The sequence below is a fragment of the Anopheles darlingi genome, chromosome 3, assembly GCF_943734745.1.
Source record: "Anopheles darlingi chromosome 3, idAnoDarlMG_H_01, whole genome shotgun sequence".
NCBI classification, from domain to species: domain Eukaryota; kingdom Metazoa; phylum Arthropoda; class Insecta; order Diptera; family Culicidae; genus Anopheles; species Anopheles darlingi.
In genome coordinates this window covers 20,061,467-20,081,466 of record NC_064875.1, presented here as the reverse complement: position 1 = coordinate 20,081,466, position 20,000 = coordinate 20,061,467, and the positions used below count along the sequence as shown (strand labels likewise).

Here is a 20,000-nt window from a genome sequence, read left to right as displayed (position 1 = left end):
AAGTTTTCTTTTTTCTTCAAATTCTTGAAGCTCTCCATCGAATAGAAACTCCGGAAGCGAAACCCTTGACGGAATGGGGCTTTGGTAGACAAAGGTATTCCCCACTTCGTTCGCTGGTTCGCACTTGGATCGATTCCAGGTTGATCGCTTTTTGATTTATATCCTCTTTCCCACATGGAAAACTCACTCGTGCGCCACCCCGGCGGAAGCAACCGTTTGAAGATGGCCCGGGACAAAACGGGCAGTTGCGAGATGTGCGTGAAACAGATTAGACCAACGTCCCGCCGCCCCTGCCTCACCCGCCACGTTCTGCTTGAATGTGCTTTTTTCCCATTTGGATGGGTGTGTGCGCGCGCCGACGCCGCAGACGTCTTCAGGTTCGACGAGTTTGCGTCCGCTCAAGCGGCAGATTTGGTTTTTGAGCCGCCAAATAAGTCGATCAGTGCATCCGGCCGCAGCGATGGCGGCGGCAACATAAATTCGTTTTCAATGGAGCCGCGAGACGAGAAGGGGCTTGGTCTCGCACAGGCAATATCCACGGGTAGCTTCCATTTGGGTGTCGTCTGCCGTGGTTATCGATTTCATCGATTCCGCTCCATATAATGTTTATGTGTAGAGCGGTTAAATAGCTATAGAGCTTGCAAGACGAAAGATAAGTCTTTAATGGTCACTAACGTGGGTACAATAGGAGTCTATAAGCTTCCTATCTGCGAGCAGCAGCAGCAGCAGCAGCAGCTAGGGCAGCCAACCAGACCTCCAAGCTTAGCTTTTCAAAGCTAAACAAAAACCTAACAAAATGATGGTCCTTGCACACACTCTCGCTCTCCCCTTCACTCTTTCTGCAGTATCATAATTTGTTGGCCTGCAAGCATAATTCCCCCTTTTTCTGCGCCTGAAGCTGAGGTGCGAGGTTAATGTATCACCAACACAACGCAACGGCACGCCACAACCGAGCAAAGCAAGTGGTCCTTAGTGGTTCGCATCCCTCGTGAGCCCAACGTCAGCATAATAACTGGTCCGGTCAGCACCTTCGGTGGCTGACAATGGGCCAACAGAAGGGAAAGAAGTCTCCATGAAGAAAAACACAAGGACATCAACTGCTTCTAGAGCGAGAACTGGGCTTATTTTGCACAGTGGGTCGCGAAGAATCAGCTGGACGAGCCACACCAATCGCAGGGGCTGGTGGTTATCGCGCGGACGGACACAGACAGAAGAATATCCTCTGCATACTCCACTCCACACATCCTTAATGCCGCCATGCCTCTCAATCGATCGAACTCAATCCCGTTGAGTGAAAGCCTCTTTTATTAGGCTCCTTATAGGCCAAGCCAAGGCTCCTCCTCCTCGACGATGACCCCCACCGTGGAGCGTTTGTATCTTGGGTATTACAACAAAAAAAAAGAATTGGAACACATAACCAGCAGACTGACCTCCTTCATCTCGTCTTCTTTTCGTCGTGCGCCAATAAAGCGATTCTCTCGGGTTTTTATTCGGTTGTGGCAGAGACTTATCGACAAACAAATCGACGGCGACGGCGACGGCGACGAAGGCGATGTTTGCCCATTTCTTTCTGCCAACAAAGCGAAGCGGAACAGTCGTGTGTGCGTCTCTCGCATAGTAATACGATACACAGTCGCACTCTGTACAATCCGCCACAGTGCTTCAAGTGTTTGAGTTACTAATTCCCCCATCATTAGGGCTGCTTCTTTTTCAAGAATCCAGAATCCATTGTCGTCGATTGAGATTCGAGAATGATTACGTCGTCGAACTGACGCACAAAACCCCATCGTCCAAACCCATGTATCGCACAAGGAAAACACTTCACAGCGGCAAGCGCACAAGTGGATTTCCGGATATCGGAATTCTCCCGGAGACTGTTACTGCCGCTGCTGCTACTGCTACTGCTGTTGCGCTCGATGATGGTTCGCAGGTGCGCTGCCTGGTGCTGACGATGATGGATACTATTATTAGCGCCGTTTCTCTCGGGTCCATGGCGGGTCGTTCCGGCGCCGGTGCCATGTTGCGCTGCGCCGTGCGAAAATCATAATCATAAAATGTTTTTGATTGATAAATCCGCACACCACACCACACGACTGCGTGCGGCTTTGGTTGTGGTTCGTTCGGCCGGACGCGACCTCATCGCGCTCAAACAGACCGCACAACTCGGTGGTTAGCAGCTCGGGGTTATGGTGATGACCGTAGCAGCTGTGGCAGAAGGGGGTAAACGATGGTGGATTCGGTTTGCTGTCTGTGTCCCACAGTGGATGGCCATGAACAGCTGAGCGCATCGCATCGCACGGCGTTGTGTACGCGTGTACGGCGCGGTGCTGCCGTGACACACCACAACGACGCTTGTCTCGCTCCATCCAGGTTCCGCAACATACAGGAAGAGAGCAACACAGAGGAAAGGAGGAAGCATTTTACAGCCGTTTCGTCGTAGCCGGGATCGACCCACCGGAGAGGGCAGCGCGCCGTGGGTTTGTTTCATCCACGGAATTGTGATTTTATGTCCACACACCGCACCCACCGGCATGGAATATTGTAGCTGCCACCGGTGCACGGTGGTGTAGTAATGCTTGCGATTCATAATGATCGGTGTGTGCCTAGAGCGTCTCGATGTCGATGGGTGATGAAATTGTAAAAAAAAACATCAACAAGGTTGTTAAAAATAATCCCCCCCTCCATCCGACCGTCGAATGGTGGAGGAGCAGTAATTAGTGAAGGTGGATGATCCTCCATAAAACGCACGTTGATCACACTAATGCTGGATCATCTGGATGTTCTCCGATGAGGAGCACTCCTACGAAAGTTGAGGAATTCTTAACGAATTACGTCATACCATAACGCTCTCTCTCTCTGTCTCAACCAAACACATAACCATTTGTTTATCATTTGACCAGCCCCCTCCACCTCGGACGTGTACGTCATCATGATCAACTCTCGACTGGAGATCGTTTCTCTTACTAACGAAACCAAGCGCATTCGTCAATTCTGTTTTCTTTCTTTTCTTTTCGCTGAACGAGGTACACGTGGCAAAGTGGCCAAGTACTTCAAAACAAGCATTCGCCCGCGACTCCGCGATTGACGAGGAGAGGGGGATTTGATAGTTGTGTGTCGAGGCGGCTGCAGTTGGGCGGCAAAGATTCTTGTGCTTTCCGCAGTGCGCTAACCGAGACGTGGCGGGCGTATTGCGTGGGAATGTTATGACTTGTTGCTAGACAAGATACGTCATCGAATCTCATAGCCGTATGATGCACATACGTTGATGCACGTATGATGCAATTCGTTGGATAACTCAAGGGAATACAAGACTATTCTGTTTCGATAGATTTACGACTCACATCTTGAACTACCAGATCAGGCACCTTAGTCTTTATAGTTGGATACTAGACATTGAATGCTAGACCTTGGTTGTTAGATACCTTAAATTACAACATTTTGATACCCCATATCGACATGAAATGAAGAACGAGAACAGTTCCTACTCCTTCCGAGAGTCGATTGTCTAATTCGATTTGCGAAATAACTACAATCACCCCACCCCAGACCAGACCTAGACCGCTGAAAACCAACAATTAATCCAGTCATCAGCGTATGAGACGAGGAAGCATGGAACATGGAAATATGGTCGAACCAAAAAAGGGAAAAAGGTTTAGACCAGAGTTGATGGTAATAGAGTTGATTGCACAACCAGACTCGCACTCATTACTCTCTCTTTCTCTCTTGCTCATTTCTCCTGACCAGCACCACCACGAAGACGGCAACCCAGTGCATCATACAACTCCAACTCCAACACTTGATACAAACAGCCATTGTGATTCATGATTCTTGAGACTCGCTGCAATAGAGCTCGCGACGTGCATTCGACTGCGACACAAAGCCAATGCAGCAATGAGCTAACCAGCCAGCCAACCAGCCAGGAAGCCATGTTCCGCGTGTTCTACGTTCTGGTATCTGATTATTGACGGTTCGTTCGGTCCGTGCCTTCTGTCTCGAGACACAAGCGAAGCAACTTCGTACACACGCACGCGCGCTCGCTCGCGCACAGTAATCAGACCAACTACTGCTGCTGCTCTGCTGCTGTTCAACAGATCCCCCCGGGGGTGGAATGGGAAAGACAGGAAGGAGTCAACCCACGGGAGAAGGAATTCTAATTCCATACGCGAGCTATACCGCGCATAATCAGACCGCGATCCACAGACCACAGAGACCAGAGACCAGAGGGACCAGACGTAGTAGCAGCTCTAATGGGAAGAGTGCGTTGTTGCTTAAAAACCATTACACGCCGTGTGCACTGCTGCTGCTGCTGCTGTTGCTGCTCGACGGCGAGTAACTGGATCGTCAGTCCCAATCATCATTCACCCTGAGACTGGGGCGTAACAACGGCTTGATTTACTTACGATCATTAACTCGGAGCGTCGTTGTTGGAGCGCTTTTTTACGTTTTATTGCTCTCCTTCCTTCAAGTACGCACTAATTAGTAGCGGCATGCGTATTACGCGCCGTATCGGTAGCCGATTGGTTGGAGCTGGAGGAGGATCCGGAGAGCAGCAGTCCCAAGCTGCCATACTGCACCAATTTGAGGCAAACAATCGAATTAAGCGCCGAAATGATTGCATAAATCATAGCATAATCGCAGCGCCAGCCCCAATGATGCTACGATAAACAATAGATAGTAATAGACACGACTTGACTCGTCGTGTCGTGTCGGTGGTGCAATTCACTTCCATTGTGCGACACGTGCCTCCGTGTCTCGTCTGTTGTTACAATTTGTTTGACATCCCAGAACCAGCCACCAGCTAGCCGCCGCCAGCGCTACAACAACTATAGCGGGGCATAAACAATGGACATAAATACCACCGGGCCCCGTCGTCGTCGTCGTCGTCGTGGCGGTGTTCCGTTGGGCAAAAGTTTTCCATCCCTCCGGTTGCCGCCACTTTCACTCCCAATTCACGCCACAGGCTACGCTGAAGAGAGCTAACGGTGACAACAACCGATTCCTTCCTTCTCCGGGCCCCTTTTGGGATCGGCCGTCAAGTGGTCTTTAACGGTCGAGCAGAGCCGGACCAGCCAGCCAGCCATATGACCGGAGTGGCCACGGCGAGACAGAGAGGGCGCGGGCGCCCGATATCATCTAGCGGTGAGTGTCCCGTTCAGAAAGACACGGTAGAAAGGTCCCGATAGGTATTGCCAGGGCGCCGTCACCGTCGCCGTCGTCGTTGAAGCGGGCTTAATTTAAGCCACAATTAACATCGTTCGCGTCGTTTGTTTTCCGGTGTTTGGATGAACCGTCGAAGCGGAAAGGAAAACTGTTCCTCCTCCTCTCCCCATCCCCATCAAACTGTCAATGCGTGCGTGTGTGTGAGTGTGTATTGGAACTTTTCCGGATTTCCAACTTTTTCAATTCAACTTCGACAACCGCGGACCGCTTGTAGGGCGGTCCAGTTAACGGGAGGTGGAGAGAAGAACCCGTTCGCTCAATTTTGATCGGTTAACGTCCAGACCCGACGGGATACGAGGCACGAGCTCCCAAAAAAAAGCTCCAGTTCCGAATTTCTCCGTTTCTGACGAGGTGCAGAGTCGCGTCACGCGTCAGCTTCGACGTGCTGCTGTTGATGCTGCTGCTGTTTACTTCCACCATAATCATGCGTGGAAAATCGGATGGAAACTAGGCACCAATCGGAAGCTACAACCAAATACACGGTGGTACTGGTCTCCCCAGAAGGTGCGTCTTGCTCCTCCATCGAAAGCGGAATACCAAAATATCCTGGGACCGACTTGAGGTGGTGGTGGTGGTGGTGGTGGTTGCTCGCGGTAATGGAAAGGAGATAATTTTAGGCCCCCGAATATCGGGGATCCTCCTCCTTCGCTCCGCTCCGTATCCCCAAATTCTCGTAGCTTCGTTAGCTCTGGCGCTCAGACGACGTTTGCTCCGAGACAGCGCAAGACACACAAACACACACACAGACTCGCGTGTCGTCATTTCTAGGACCGTGGTTGGTGTGCTCCACGATAAATTTAGATCTTCAACGGCCATGGCGTCGACGACGACGTCGGTGTTTTCTCCGTTCGCGTTCAGAGACGCAGATACAGACACGGGGCTGAGGTTTAGACCAAACGTTTTTACATCTATTTCAACGGCAAGCGGCACTGGTACACTAGGGTCCCGAAAGACACCGTAGGGCCCCATCTTCCGTAATATGATTAGGGCGATTTACAATTACTTGGTCCCTGGTGGAATGCGCCGCGGTAGCAAAGGACAAAACACCACCGAACCCAAAGCGGTTGTGCTTTGTCACTGTTGAAAGTGGTGCGTGCCATGTCATTGCAGTGAAAGGGCAACATGCGAGGACTACCGACGATAGAGCTGTGGTTTGGTTTAGGTGTCTCTGCTGCAGAAAAACTGAATAATTCACTCTAAAGATCTGGTGATTAGATAAGCAATACGTGATAATGAAGAGCATCACCGGCAGACAAGTCAACCATCAACCACCCTAACACACGCATACGACTAATGAAAAGCGCGTGAAATTTGAGAAAATGTGAATGAAAAAGGTGGTGTTGGACACCCCTCGCTCTCTGTTCCATTTTCACCGTCAAATTATCCATAAAACTCCAACGATTTTACGAAATTTGAAATTCGTTTACAAATTGGAAAACCATTATCCTGTCAGCCATTATCCATGCGGCGGCGTCCCATGCCCCCGATAGTAATGATAATAATGTTTCACCGATAGAGCGCCATCTCAGCGCCCATATGACCCCTCTCTCTATCCCTCTCTTTCTCTTTTCCCTGGTATGCTGGTTTGTTGGTGTGGTGTGCTTTCGCGTATCATCTAATCAGTTCTTCATTAGCGATTCATATGCCCATTTCTGCGCGACCAAAAACACACACAGAAGCACACATAAACAACAGACAACACTCGAGTGCTTACTTCCGGAGAAAGTGCAGCATCATATGGCTCCATCCACCACCATCATCATCATCATCGTCATCATTTATCACACACGCCCCTCTGCTTCATCATTTCTCATACAGTTCCTGTGTTGAGAAATGACAGAGGCAACGTCAAAAGCACACACACGACACACACGCCGCCTTCCCCCGCTCTCTCGCCATTATCATGCACCATCATTAAATGAAAGAAGCAAGCGGCCCTCTGGTGCGCGGGTGCAACCGCACCGGGCGAAGATCGTAACATCAACAAACACAACACATTAACAACAGCAGCAACGGCACGCAATTTGCACATATTTTGCACCACAATTATGGGATAATTGTGGGAGGTGCTGTGGCGCACCAAACCCACCCCCCGGGCAGGGCCGGGCAGGGGGAGGAAGTGAATATGGAAAATGAAAGCGCACAGAGCACGACCCGTCGCGTATCGCGTAAAAAGGGGGGGTAAAAGTAAGACAGTCATCACCGTTCTCCTCTTCGGAAGCTCGCATGTCAAGCCTTCGTCGTCGGTTGACCTTATCGGGCGTCATATGCATATCTACGACTTCTTTTTTTATCATCTTAAGTAAAGGCTGATAAGTGAGGCAGCAAAACGAAGCGCTTTTCTGTTTAATGCCAATGCAGCAGCAGCTGCTGCTTCGTGCAAACAGCGTATTGATGGCGTTAATTGGTTGTCTCAAGCTCTCGACGAAGAACATTTATCTATTGCACCAGCCACCAGCGTGTTACACCCATTACGAAAAAGGGTACAAAACAATGCTCTGCATGTAATTAGCGACTCGCCCTGTAACGCTCTTTTCTTGTGCCTGTGTTCTCTCGAAATTCTTGAGCAACTCACCAGAACTGCTAATAGCACCAGCGTCGAAGTACGTCACCACACCAAGGCAATACACCCAATAGACCCACCTGTACTCAGTCCACTTGTGACCAAGGTACCTACCATGGCGGTGTGATTTGCGCGAGAAAATGCGTGGAAATTTGCCGAGTTACGGGTATCCGATAACGACGCACCTACCAAACGCACCAAACCAACCTGGCTATAAATAACTGGCAAAATCGACTTAAAAACCCCCTCCCCAACGCAAGGCTGACGAGAGGAATGCCCAAGGAGGAGCGCGCGCCCGCGGAAGTAATACCAAGTTCCACTCTACACAGCGCGCGACTGGGCGATCTCTCATTATAACCACCAGCCGAGCATTAATAGTAGTCTCGATGACTTCTTGTAACAAAGGGGGAGGGTGGAAAATGGGGAAATGTCCAAGTCGCGAAGCGAAAGGGATGCAATCTACCCTCGCAGATCTATTCACCGTTTGGCTAGCAGCTTTAGACGTCATCATTTCCGTCGTCCATATCACACAATCGGAGTAGACGGGAAGTGTGTGCATGTGTTCAGTGCAAGGATTTCCGTCGTACAATACGTGGTACGACGAGGAGAGTGGGGGGGAGGGGTGTTTTATCCTCAATCTCGCAATTCTCTGGCACTTTTTTTTCCTCGTGTTTTTTTTCCTATTAGCCGCTTGGTATGCAAATTAAGGCAAATACGGCCATTCCAACTGATGCAACGGATTCGGAGTGAAATGGTCCATCATACACGCCCGGCACCGGGTGATGATGATGATGATGATGTTGATGCTCGTGATGAAATGCTGCGGGCTGGGCGCATCACATTGCATTGGATGCAACTGACCCACAGACAGAAAACCGTCCACAGATGCTGGCTATCGTCGGTTGTCTATCGTTCCATCTTCATCAACATCATCATCATCATCATCATCGCCATGGAGCAGTTTGCATGCAGGAAAATGGTCCAGCGATGCAACGAGATCGCTTCTACCAGGAAGCTAGACGTGAGTGGGAAATTAGATGGATCTTACGTATGAATGGAACGACGTCTCGTCTCGTCTCGTCCACTACTCCCATCCTTCCAAACAAAGCCTGTACCACGTGTACCTGTGGCGTGGCGGGGATGCAACTGGCTGCAGCATATTCTGCACATCTCGCAAAACTCTCATCTCGAAATACTCTGTCGTCTGACCTGTTGATTTGAATACGAGCGACGAGGGCGTGCGCGAAACTAATGCAATGGGAAATTGAATTCGCTGCTGGTGCACAGAGAGAGAGCGATGAGTTCGCCACCCTTTCTGGAGGGTTTCGACCCACTTTTCAACGACCTGCCTGTCAGCAGATGCTGATGATGAACTCGACACAGCCAGAGCAGCGACACGAAAAGAAATAAAACCTGAAAAAAGTCTATACTTTTTGTAAATGAATTGACAACGAAAAGGGGAGCATCAAAACATGACCGGGATCGGGGTGATAAGCAAGTGCCGGTGGTGTCGCGAGCTAAACCCGCTAAAGCAACTCATCATGTTATTCAAAGGCAAAGTGACGTACGTGCTAGGAAATGTAATCGCACAATGACCACCCACAGCATCGTATATTCTTGGCACTCAGGAGCTTAGAACTGGTGGCGATTGGCGAAAGACGCACTTTGCTTGGGTGTCACGTACCAGTTTAGCCATTTTTTGGGGGATGCAGGGAGTTCGTAGAATGATTCCGGGACCCGGGGGGATGGATTCTATGGTATTAACGAACCACCACCACGGGGGAGATTTGTGAGCGAAGAACATGCGAATCTAATTTAGCTTTTCTCACTTCGGGGCTCGTATTTTAAATCAAATTTCGCAAAAGGGCGTTACAAGTGCTATCACTGGTGTCACTATCAGCCAGTTGGCCTAGCTACCGATACCAGCTGCTGATGGTACCTCTAGAGACAAGTCTCATCAGATCTCCCGAACCTTATCACAACTCGTTGGAACTAATTAAAATCACAATTCATGCTCTGCGAGCAACAAATCCCCAAAAGCGGAAAGTTTTAATTTTTTGCTAAAATAGATTACATTATCAAATGCTGAGGGTTCGGTGGGTATGAAATCTGTCAAATCAGTCACCAGCGGGGGGGGGAAACGTAGCATGAACCGTATGACACATCGTGATGGGGTTGAACGCATCAATTTGTGAGGTCAATTAGTGGTCAATTGCATATGCGCCTCCTCGTCGTTGCCTCCAAGACGTACGCCAGCAGCGCGACGCAATTGAAAGATCTCATAATCATAACCACACCAACCACCAGTTGGCTCCGTCTCGGGCATGACGCCATTCTCGTGGAAACCAAGCCAGCCACTCCTTTGACCATGAAAACCATAAAAACAACAATTATTCCAACAAGTTTTCAACAAATGACAAAGCGCACTTGACAGAACTGTTTTCCAATTATCTCAACAATTTTAAATGAGTTTTCTTCCAATACTGTCCCCCCCATTCTCTAAATTCCATTAACCATACACACCACACACACACACAGCTAATAACTGCCACTTAAGCTGTGACAAACAAGTAAACCGATTGAAAACCGAGAGAGAGAGAATCCGTGGTGCTGATGTGCTGAGGTTAAGCGAACATTCTAAGATGGGATGATACCGCGATCCGAGCCGCAGCACGTCGGTCACGAGGCAAAGGAAGGGAAAATGACGAACCGGGGGCTGGCGGGGGTGGCTCGCCTCCAGCTATCTGCTCCGCTACGCTAGCTCTTAATTTGATTTAAGCATCACGCGGCTACAACTAAGCGGCACTTGAGCGGCTGGAGTTGAAGCTTTTCGCCAACCCACCACCGCCACCACCACCACCAGCACCTAGCCGATACAAGGCTTGGTCACGGCATTTTCTAGTACCGGCGTTCGTGTACCGCCGTGTACAAGGTTTCCCAGTCACGAATGTAAATATGTGCCGCTTTGAACGGTTTCGAACGGAAGATTGAACTGATTCCGCTCCATTACGCATCGCAAAAATGCTTCGCTCGTTGCTATCTAGCCAGATGATCGGACCCATTGAGCCCTAATCTGGCGTTTATGATAATGCAATTGCAAAGCTTCGAATAATGCTTTTTAGACTAGACGCATAACTGCTGCATTGGTGCATTGATTCGATTGTATTTTAATCCATTCGATAACGTGCAGAGAGTTATTGTACAACTAAGCCCTCGGGATGATCGGATTATGCAACTAGCCTACCATGTTACATAAACAACGGACCGAGTTCGCATGCTCCCGCACACACACACACACACACACACACACACACAAGCACACGGCCCGGATTTATAGAGATCTATATAAAGTCTCCTGCACGGATTAAATGTGACTGACTAGCGCACGTCTTACGCACGCGTCGCTTTCAGTCAAATCTAGTTCATAAAGCGAAACTAGCAGCAACAACGGTTGCACTGGCGAACTTGCGTTGCGAATCCCATGAGGCACTCCGTGTGTGTTCCTTGGTGATTGTTTATAGATGATCTGCATTGTCGTTTAACGATGGAATCAAATCTGTAGCTGCTGCTGCTGCCGTTACTCTGCGACTACTGAGACTTGCGAACCGCATATACGACAGGGAAGAGAAAAATATGAATTCCCAGAGGGCATTGAGGAGGCCGTTGTTTGCGCTGGCAGTAGCTGGACGCTGCACGCTACCATAGTGACGGGAAAAACAAACTTTTTAACCCCGAGGGCCATGGGCCACTTATATTTATATTAATCCTATACTATTTTCCTTAAGTCGCAATGAATGCTTTCTTTTTTGCTGAACAAAGCAAGCTGCCAACCAACGGTGCTCTGCGGTGGACGGTGACTCGCATAACACTTCCACGGTCGACTCAATTTGTGATCCGGCACGAGTTAATGATTAGCATAGGTCCGTTGTTCCTGCCGCTGGATCGTTGGAGCCATTTCCATAGAGCAAACATTGCAACTTTACTCTAACCAGTCGGTGAGCGATCTCGTTCGCCATTCGCATTCCTTGCGTGGTGGCAAAACTCATAATGCAGCACCTGAAGGGGGTGGTGCTGTGGCATATGCTGGCCAGTGCCGATTGCGATCCCGGGCGTTGTGCAAGCTAAGCTACACCGCCAAGGCGTCACATTACGCCGACGCAAGCCGTATGTAGTAGCATTATTTGATAAAAAAAATATTCAAAATACGATACAGCAATCACGCGCCATCGCCTCAAATGTCGCCGAAGACAAATGAAGGCGTTGGAAGAACAGAAGGGAAAAAACCAGGGGGGACGAGATGGAGCTAATCAGCAGGCCATAAATGCATCGCGAGCCGCGAAGACAAATTGCTAACGGCGGCGCCTATCTCGCTGGCCGGTCGGACATTTATGGTGGCCTTTTGCTATTCGAACTGATAAGAAATGCCGCTGATGCTGTTGTTGCTGTTGGACAGTTCAACGCACCGTGAGCGTGACCGACTCTCTACACGGGAGCGCAAGTCGCGAGAGATCTATCATTTAATTGTCAATTCTATCATTTAACTGTCAAATCCATACAAATCGGAGGCGAGAGATCTCTCGCTCGTGTAGAGGGTGAAAACTTTGAAAGAATTGAGCAACCAGCGCAAGAAAATAACTGCTCATAAAAAAAATCAAGCAAGCTGTTGTTTCAAGTGAGCGCGGTAGCTAGGCCAACAAGACGATGACGTTTGGATGAGAGTTTTGAAAGTTTTGAAAGGATAGCTCAGTTTGAGCAAATCTCTCAAAACTTTCGCGAAAGAATCTGCGCTCCCGTGTAGAGATTCGGTGAGAACCAGCAGCATGGACCCTCCCTCCTCATCTACCTAAAAGAGGAGTGCATCTTACTAAATGTGCGTGTACCATGATTTTGATTCTAAATACTGCAATTTACGAATCAACGTTCAAGCTGGAAACTTACCTGGTCTGATCACAGAAAGGGCGGTATGATGATCGTTGCAAACGCTGCAGCAATCCACAAATCGCGCCGTATCCGCTTATCCTCCGTCCTGTTTGAATATCGAATCGCGCGTTGACCACCTTGGGGTGTTTCTCGCAGGTTCAAAGCAGCAGACTGGCTTAAACCGTGGCTCGAACTCACATCCAAATCTTCACTAGGACCACCAATATATTCCACCAAAACACACTGCCCCGATGCCCGTCGTTCTCGATGCTTCACGACTATTTCTCCTATGCCAATGGGTACTCGATTTCGATTCGATTTTTCATCACGTTCATCACAGCACAGAGGCAGCGCCGAAAGGGGAACTTTTGCACTTCCTTCCGTCACACACGGACGTACGCACGCACGCACAGGATAATTCGATAAATTTTTCGTAGTAAATCCCGGTGCCACTACTTCTGGACACGGGGCGCGTAACTCGTAAATCTAAGAATGCTGGAAGGGGAGGGGGCAGAGCATGAGAAAGAGACCGTCAGAGAGCGAAGAGCGGAAAATTGGTTACTCAATCATGCCCAGCAGATGCCAAAACATCGAAACTTGTGTCGTGTAGCTGTGTGCGCAATGGAACGGAAGGATAAAAGGACCTTGCCAACGAAAAAAAAAACACAAGACAAGGTAAGGACAACCGCACCAGCCGAACGACAGGTTCAATGAATTTTGACAAGGAGCAAGGACACCTCTTGGGAGACGGAACGGAACAAGGAAGCACCGTAGCAGGCTGCGCTCACGGTTCCTGTTTCCGTTCGCACAAATGCGACCTCTCGCGCACCGCTTTTCGCGAATTATGAATTCGCACAGACAAAGGTGCTAGAAAGAAGGGAGGCGGGGAAGTTAGTTAAAACCGCCATCACCCGGTGGTTCTGCGGAATATTTGCAATATTAATTGCACAATCCGTTTCTTCCGGACAAAACACTTGACCACCACGCCCCGCGGTGCAACAACCTTCGCCTCGCCACAACCCCCCTTTAGCGGTTCCTCTGCTTCTTGACATTTAATTTTCACTCTTGGCGAGGCGATTAACTGCACTCTGCATTTTCCTCCTTCCTCAGCAGAAACCCTGCGACAGGTGAACCACCATCAGGAACTCGGGAACGCCATGCCGAGTGGAGGGAAACGAAAGACGGGAAAGGCACTCCCTGCCCGTTCTCTCTCTGGCTGTCTCTCGAGATGCTGGTGGAGAAGGTGTTTTCACGCTGCACTTTTCTTCTGCCAAGAGGACAGCAGGTTGGCGTGAACGTTCTCGCCCCGGCCAACACTTGAGACCACTTCTAGGCACACTTTTTCACCGAGAACCGGAATACGAACCGGATCACAAATTTCGATTTTTCGCGACTCGACGGGAATGCTACCGAAAAAGGGTTCGCGCAGACACGGAACCTCTTTTCTCCGTTTCTCCCGACGACGACGACGACGAGAGTAGATGGAGCGGGTGAAGAGAGGGCGAGGGATAGATTCGCATTCTTTACCTTCGTAACCGGGGGGACACGTTTTTCGTTGCAATCGACCACCCTTTGCTTTTTTATCTTCCTCGACCACCACTGCCTGAAACTCCACGTTCAGCAAAAATCGCAGCGAGTTCGAACGAAGAAGAATTTTGGGGTCGCTCAGAGCTAAACAACAAAAAGTTAAAGCGCCAGATAGACGAGCGTCCGATTGTCGTACCGCAATGTCAAAATCCATGAGCGCCAGATAGACGAGCGTGCGATGCCCAATTGCTGTCAAATTCACTTTTGGTATTGCGCTACGTGTAGAAACTGCGACGTCTGCGATCTCATCGCAATTGCGACATGGGAATATCACATAAATTATTATTGAAATTTCTCTTCGTTTACCATTTATTTACGATTTTGTGCAACAGTAGAACCACTTATTAATCCTTTTATCTAGCAGGGAACCAACGTCGATACAGATCCAGCGTTCCAGCCCTGTCAAAAGCTGCGACTTTGCGACTTTAACTCAGACTGAGCTACTTGTCACACGCAACAATCGCAGACCGTCTATCGGTCGCTATACATTTTGATCGCTGTCGCCATCTTGGCGGGACCAAAATGTATAGGCCTTGCTACGTGGATGCTGAAACGTTTACGCTTCAAATATTAATATTGCAAATACTCCACATGACCCCGGGTGATTTTTTTAGGCGTCAACTAATGCCTCACCGGAATAGGCACCTTAAGCTTTTTTTATTTTTAATCGAAATTGCATATGCGTTTTCATCGCATTCATAGAAACGGACACACTGCGGTTGCGTATAAGCTCAAGTAACAGCCTGACGCGACCCTACCAACAGACAGCATTTGCTGTCAGTTATTGTTGTCCCTCTCTCTCTTAAGACACATTTTTCGTCCCATCTCCCTCATACACACTAAATATTAGACCCCTTAATAAGCCTCTCTTTTTAGGTGTTTTTGAGGGGGTTTTGCTAGCAGGGTTCAATCGCGCGCTCGTCTATCTGGTGCTTCATTCTGACAGCTGTCATCTCAAACATCCGGCTAATCTTGAAGAACGCGCCAGCACTTTCGATTTCTGCGAAGAATTCTGAGCTGAAAAGTCCTGTTAAAATGGCCAGCCATTCTCTTCCCTTAATTCCTTGGCATTGTTTTAAAGCTAAAAGTTAACAGATTGATCACGCTCTCTTGCGATAACACGTTATTCGGTGGTTTCTGTGAAATCAACAGCATTTTGGGAAAGTCTACAGAAGGTAAGTGTCCCACGCGGTTTCAAATCCCGCGAAACCGGTTCTGGATTTTTGATATCCATCGCGGTTTCGATGTTAGATTATGCTCTCTTCATTGCTGAGCCACTTGAAATTAACTGAAATTATCTTTTCCTCGTTTCTGGTTAGCGTCCACATGAGAGATGAATAGACGCCAGCCGGACGCGTCTAGCCAGGTAAGGTTCTTCTCGCGAAACCAAGCCAAGACCGGGTGCGGTTCAAGATGATGATTATGTTAAACCCTTAATAACTAATGAATCAACTATGATTCAACTGTACATGCACCCCTCTGAGATTACTCAAAACGAATAATCTTTAATACCTCCTAAAGAAATAGACCAATAACTCGGAATTGTCCTATTTCAGGAAAGCACGATGGGTTGACGCCGGCACCACGCGGTGAACATCGCAGATGGCGTCGAGAGGTTAGCAGGTATGTTCTGTTTTTCCTCATTTCTGATCGTGTGGATGATTTTACATGATGATTATGCCTTCTACCTCATGTATATGAATCATCCGTGATTATCTATGCATGCACCACTAGCTGAGAACGCTTTCGGTGGACTTGCAAGAATTGGCTTTCGTTGGTATTTATATTCATCATATTTTCTTCTATTTCCCCACAGAGTTTGACCGTCTCGAGGGGATTGATTGGTAGCCCCGCCGTAGAATTTGGTTACTCAGAATGGTAAGGTTCTTTTTTTTTATCATTTTTACATTTTTTCGAAGCCACTATGATGATTATGGAAAACCCTTAACATGAGTTATTCGTGATTAAACTACCCATGCACCATTCTGAAGCCTCATTTTCATTTAAAGACAATAGAATTTCTCATCTTTGGCCTAAACTAATAAAAATCCTCTTCTCTTGCGTTACAGGATAACGATCGGAATCATCCCTACGAAATGTGTTATTTCTCAAACAATATGGTAAGAATTTAAATCCTAGATTATCGTTAAAAACTTCTTAAAATGATGATTATGCAACTTACCCTTTTCATATATGAATCAACGATGATTTTATATGCATGCACCACTATCTGAAGCACGATTTCTCATTCACTTAGATAGCTTGTGCTTGGTAACAGGACTAACAAGATTCATTTTTTTTATTTCTCTTCAGATATCGAAAGTAAAGGATGCCCATAGCCCAGAGCGATAAAAGGTACGTACAAACCAAGGCCAGAATTTGAGGAGTGGACATTACGCTCAAAATGATGATTATGGAAAACCCATGACATGAATTAATCTTGATTAACTTACCCATGCACCATTCTGATTCCCGTCATGAACACCATTTCTTCAAAGTCAGCTTCAATGTTCACCAAACTAACGGAAATATGATCTCATCTTTACAGAATTGTTCGCTGAACTCACCAGCCAGTGTGTCTGACTATGGCATTATGGGCAGCGAATGAGGTAAGCACATCCCCTTGTTGTATCCCTAGCTTTCTCCCTTCCTTTGCTGATGATTATGCCAATTACCCTTTACAATTATGAATCATCCATGATTTGTTTATGCATGCACCACTATCTGAAACGCAATCTAGTTCTTATCAGCGTATTTTCGTTTGAATTCTTTGGAGTAACCATTGGTTTTTCTGTTTTTTGCAGCTCTGATTTTACACCGTGGTCAGCTGTACGCCTCCGATAGCAAGAGCTGCCAAAGGAATCACGTATGAATGAGAGTAGTAATATGGAACCATGTTCCATTCTGATTTATTGCTTCCCGCAAAAATAAAGGAGAAATGGAAAATAGATCAAATACATTCGTTCGTTTTTATCACGCAAATCAAATGGAAATGAAAGAAACTTCCGTTTGTACTTCAATAACGCATAGCCACAGAGTAGTGTGAATGGAGGGAAGGGAACGAGAGGGACATGCTGCTTCTACTCCTAGAAGTATCGCAGATCTTCGAGCCCCTCCGGCATATAGGTAAGCCCCGATTCGTCTTTGTGCATCAAGTTGTACCCATTGCCGTAGTTGAGTTGCTTCATCAGCTTGGTCGGCGCGTTTCGCAGATGCAATGGCACGGATGGCATCGGTCCTTTCCAGTTCTCGATCGATGCACGGCACTCCTTGAATGCTTCGTATACTTCACGGCTTTTCGGTGCCCGGGCCAAGTACACCGCACAGTGCGCGATAATACAATCGGCCTCGGGCCATCCAACCGTTTGCACCGCTGTTAACGTTGCCGTGGCCACCTGCAGTGCATTCGTATCGGCCATACCGATATCTTCGCTGGCCATTCGTATCATACGCCGGCAAACGTATCGCGGATCCTCACCGGACATTATCATCCGAGTGACCCAATAGAGCGCCGCATTATCGTCAGAGGCACGGATAGATTTGTGTAACGCCGAGATGAGATCGTAGTGCTGATCACCTTTACGGTCGTAAAGAAGGTGCGACTTTTTCAGACCCTCCCGAACGTCCTCGAGCGAGATTATCTTTGGTGGGGCAGCATCCTGCGACGTCGGAACGTTGACGCTCAGCGCCAGCTGCAAGCTGTTCAGTCCGATTCGTGCATCACCATCGCACGTTTCGGCCAACCAACGGACGGTTTCTTCGCTGATGAGAAGGCTAACGAAAGAGAGGAATGGGAGAATAAAATGTCAGTTCCAGCGCGCACTGACTCATCCGCACAATGAGTCATCTCTGGTTTACCTTGGTTCCAGTGGAGATTTGCCATAGTTCGGGATGTTGTTGTTATCACAATCTGTGATCAGCTTCGCTCTATACTGTGGCAAGGCACGCACCAGAATGCTCATCATGCTCTCAACCGAGTGTTTCTCCAGCACAATCACTCGGCAGCGACTTAGTAGGGCCGAATTGAGGCTGAAGGAGGGATTCTCCGTCGTAGCACCGATCAACGTGATCGTACCGGATTCCACATGCGGCAGGAAAATGTCCTGCTGCAATTTGTTGAACCGATGAATCTCGTCCAGAAAGAGGATCGTTCGCCGCTTGAACCTTGACTCGTTCTTGGCTACTTTGACCGCTTCTTTGACATCGTTAACGCCGGCGCTGGTCGCCGATAGACTGACGAATCGCATACTGTTGCTGTTCTGTTTGCAGCGATTGGCGATGATGTGGGCAAGTGTCGTCTTACCACATCCCGGCGGTCCCCAGAGGATCATGCTCGGTATCGATCCGCTATCGAACAGCTTGCGCAGAATGGCATTTCGTCCCATGACCTGCTCCTGTCCTACGTAATCCTCGATATTATCCGGGCGCACCCGTTCGGCCAGTGGTTTGTTGGAATCTGCTGGCCAGCTAGTTTTGGCTACCTCAGTGTGTGGTGATGGAGATTGCGGTTCTGGAACGTTTCCGTTGCTCGGCACCCCGTTGTTTTCCTGCTGTTCACCGTCTGTGCCGTTTGAATTATCTTCAACAATCTCTACAATTGAGCTCGCTGGAACGGCCAGAGTCGCCGGTGCCGATGTTTGTGGGGTATTAGAAGAGGAGCCATCACGGCAAACACGTTTTGCCGCCGAGGATGGGGAATTGAAAATTCCAAAAACACGTTTCGGTTGTGCCGGTTTCTCCTGCGAAATTATGGGACTCGGAACGGCTTCTTTCGAACAGATATTTTCGCTTTCCTCCAGACAATCGTTAACGTGCTCCTCGATGGTCTTGATGGGAAAGAACAGTTTGCAAATCGGACACTCCGATTTCGGGGTGGATGTACAGGGAAGGGGCGATTCCGGTCTCTCGGCCATCTTTCTCCAGAGCAGGCGGTGGAGCACCGTCGGGAAGGCTATTTTTGTTCAGGAAACTCCAGTTAGAAAAGCAGGCCGTAAGCGTGGAATTTAGCGACTTACCAAAACCGGACGAAGGGAATTATATTCACAAGCGAAAGAACTGGTTATTACTTTACGGAAAACAAGTATCGTAACGAAAATTCGCAGAAAGGAAAATCAAATCGCGAAAAGAGAAAAACATGATTTTTGAACCCGCGAAAATCCCGCCCAAGAAAAATCACTTTCGTTTGACAGCACCGAGGGCACGCATGAGATATACAACGAAATAAAAAAGCCGTGTAGTGGCCATAAAACTAATTTATACGACCCAAACTTTATCGGTTCTGAAAATTTATCGGTTTAAAACCGAGCTTTTTGAACGTGCCACGTGGTTAAGCGATTTGCGATGAGGCAAACTATCAAGATATCATCAACCTGCGATGAAAAAGTACAGTCCCCTATATATCTTCTCTTTCTAATAGCTCCCTTTATAAGCATTAATGTAATTATTACATTACAGACAGATTACAGACATTTCTCTGGAAAAGTGCGTAAGTTTTTTTGATATTTTCTGGACATTGGACAACTTTTTAGCTATCTGGAATGGAAGAATGGGGGCAACTAATATACTAGGTATATAATAATTTTGAGAGGCAGGTTTAGATGCCTAATACATCACCCTAAACTTGAAATTCCATTCCCATAGATATCCCCAGGTTGATGGACATTTGAAAAGCAACAAGGCTACAGAGAAATTAAACTTTCATAAATGGAGA

At 48.1% G+C, this 20,000-nt stretch overlaps 2 protein-coding genes and 1 long non-coding RNA gene across 4 annotated transcripts in view; 1 reads left to right on the top strand and 2 right to left on the bottom strand.

Moving 5' to 3' along the window:
• Window positions 1-14,364, bottom strand: part of LOC125953741 (sarcolemmal membrane-associated protein) — a 21,666-nt gene extending 7,302 nt beyond the window's left edge. Inside the window, exons 1-2 of one of the 2 annotated variants that reach the window (XM_049683497.1) lie at window positions 14,231-14,364; window positions 12,722-13,198 (exon numbers count right to left, since the gene is read on the bottom strand). The gene's annotated coding sequence lies outside the window, so the exon portion shown is untranslated. The other variant, XM_049683498.1, reaches the window with a different exon arrangement.
• An 896-nt stretch (window positions 14,365-15,260) lies between these two features.
• On the top strand, window positions 15,261-17,282 carry LOC125953772 (uncharacterized). Its single transcript, XR_007468972.1, has 8 exons — window positions 15,261-15,465; window positions 15,610-15,656; window positions 15,847-15,913; window positions 16,107-16,168; window positions 16,360-16,410; window positions 16,604-16,645; window positions 16,839-16,899; window positions 17,095-17,282. It is a non-coding gene; the product is annotated as an uncharacterized LOC125953772 (long non-coding RNA).
• Window positions 17,255-19,443, bottom strand: LOC125953754 (ATPase WRNIP1-like). Its single transcript, XM_049683518.1, has 3 exons — window positions 19,306-19,443; window positions 18,149-19,241; window positions 17,255-18,064 (listed from the first exon to the last, which is right to left on the bottom strand). The coding sequence occupies exons 2-3, from the start codon at window positions 19,201-19,203 to the stop codon at window positions 17,377-17,379; spliced, it is 1,743 nt and encodes a 580-aa protein (XP_049539475.1). The 5' UTR covers window positions 19,204-19,241; window positions 19,306-19,443; the 3' UTR covers window positions 17,255-17,376.
• Between the last annotated feature and the right edge of the window lie 557 nt (window positions 19,444-20,000).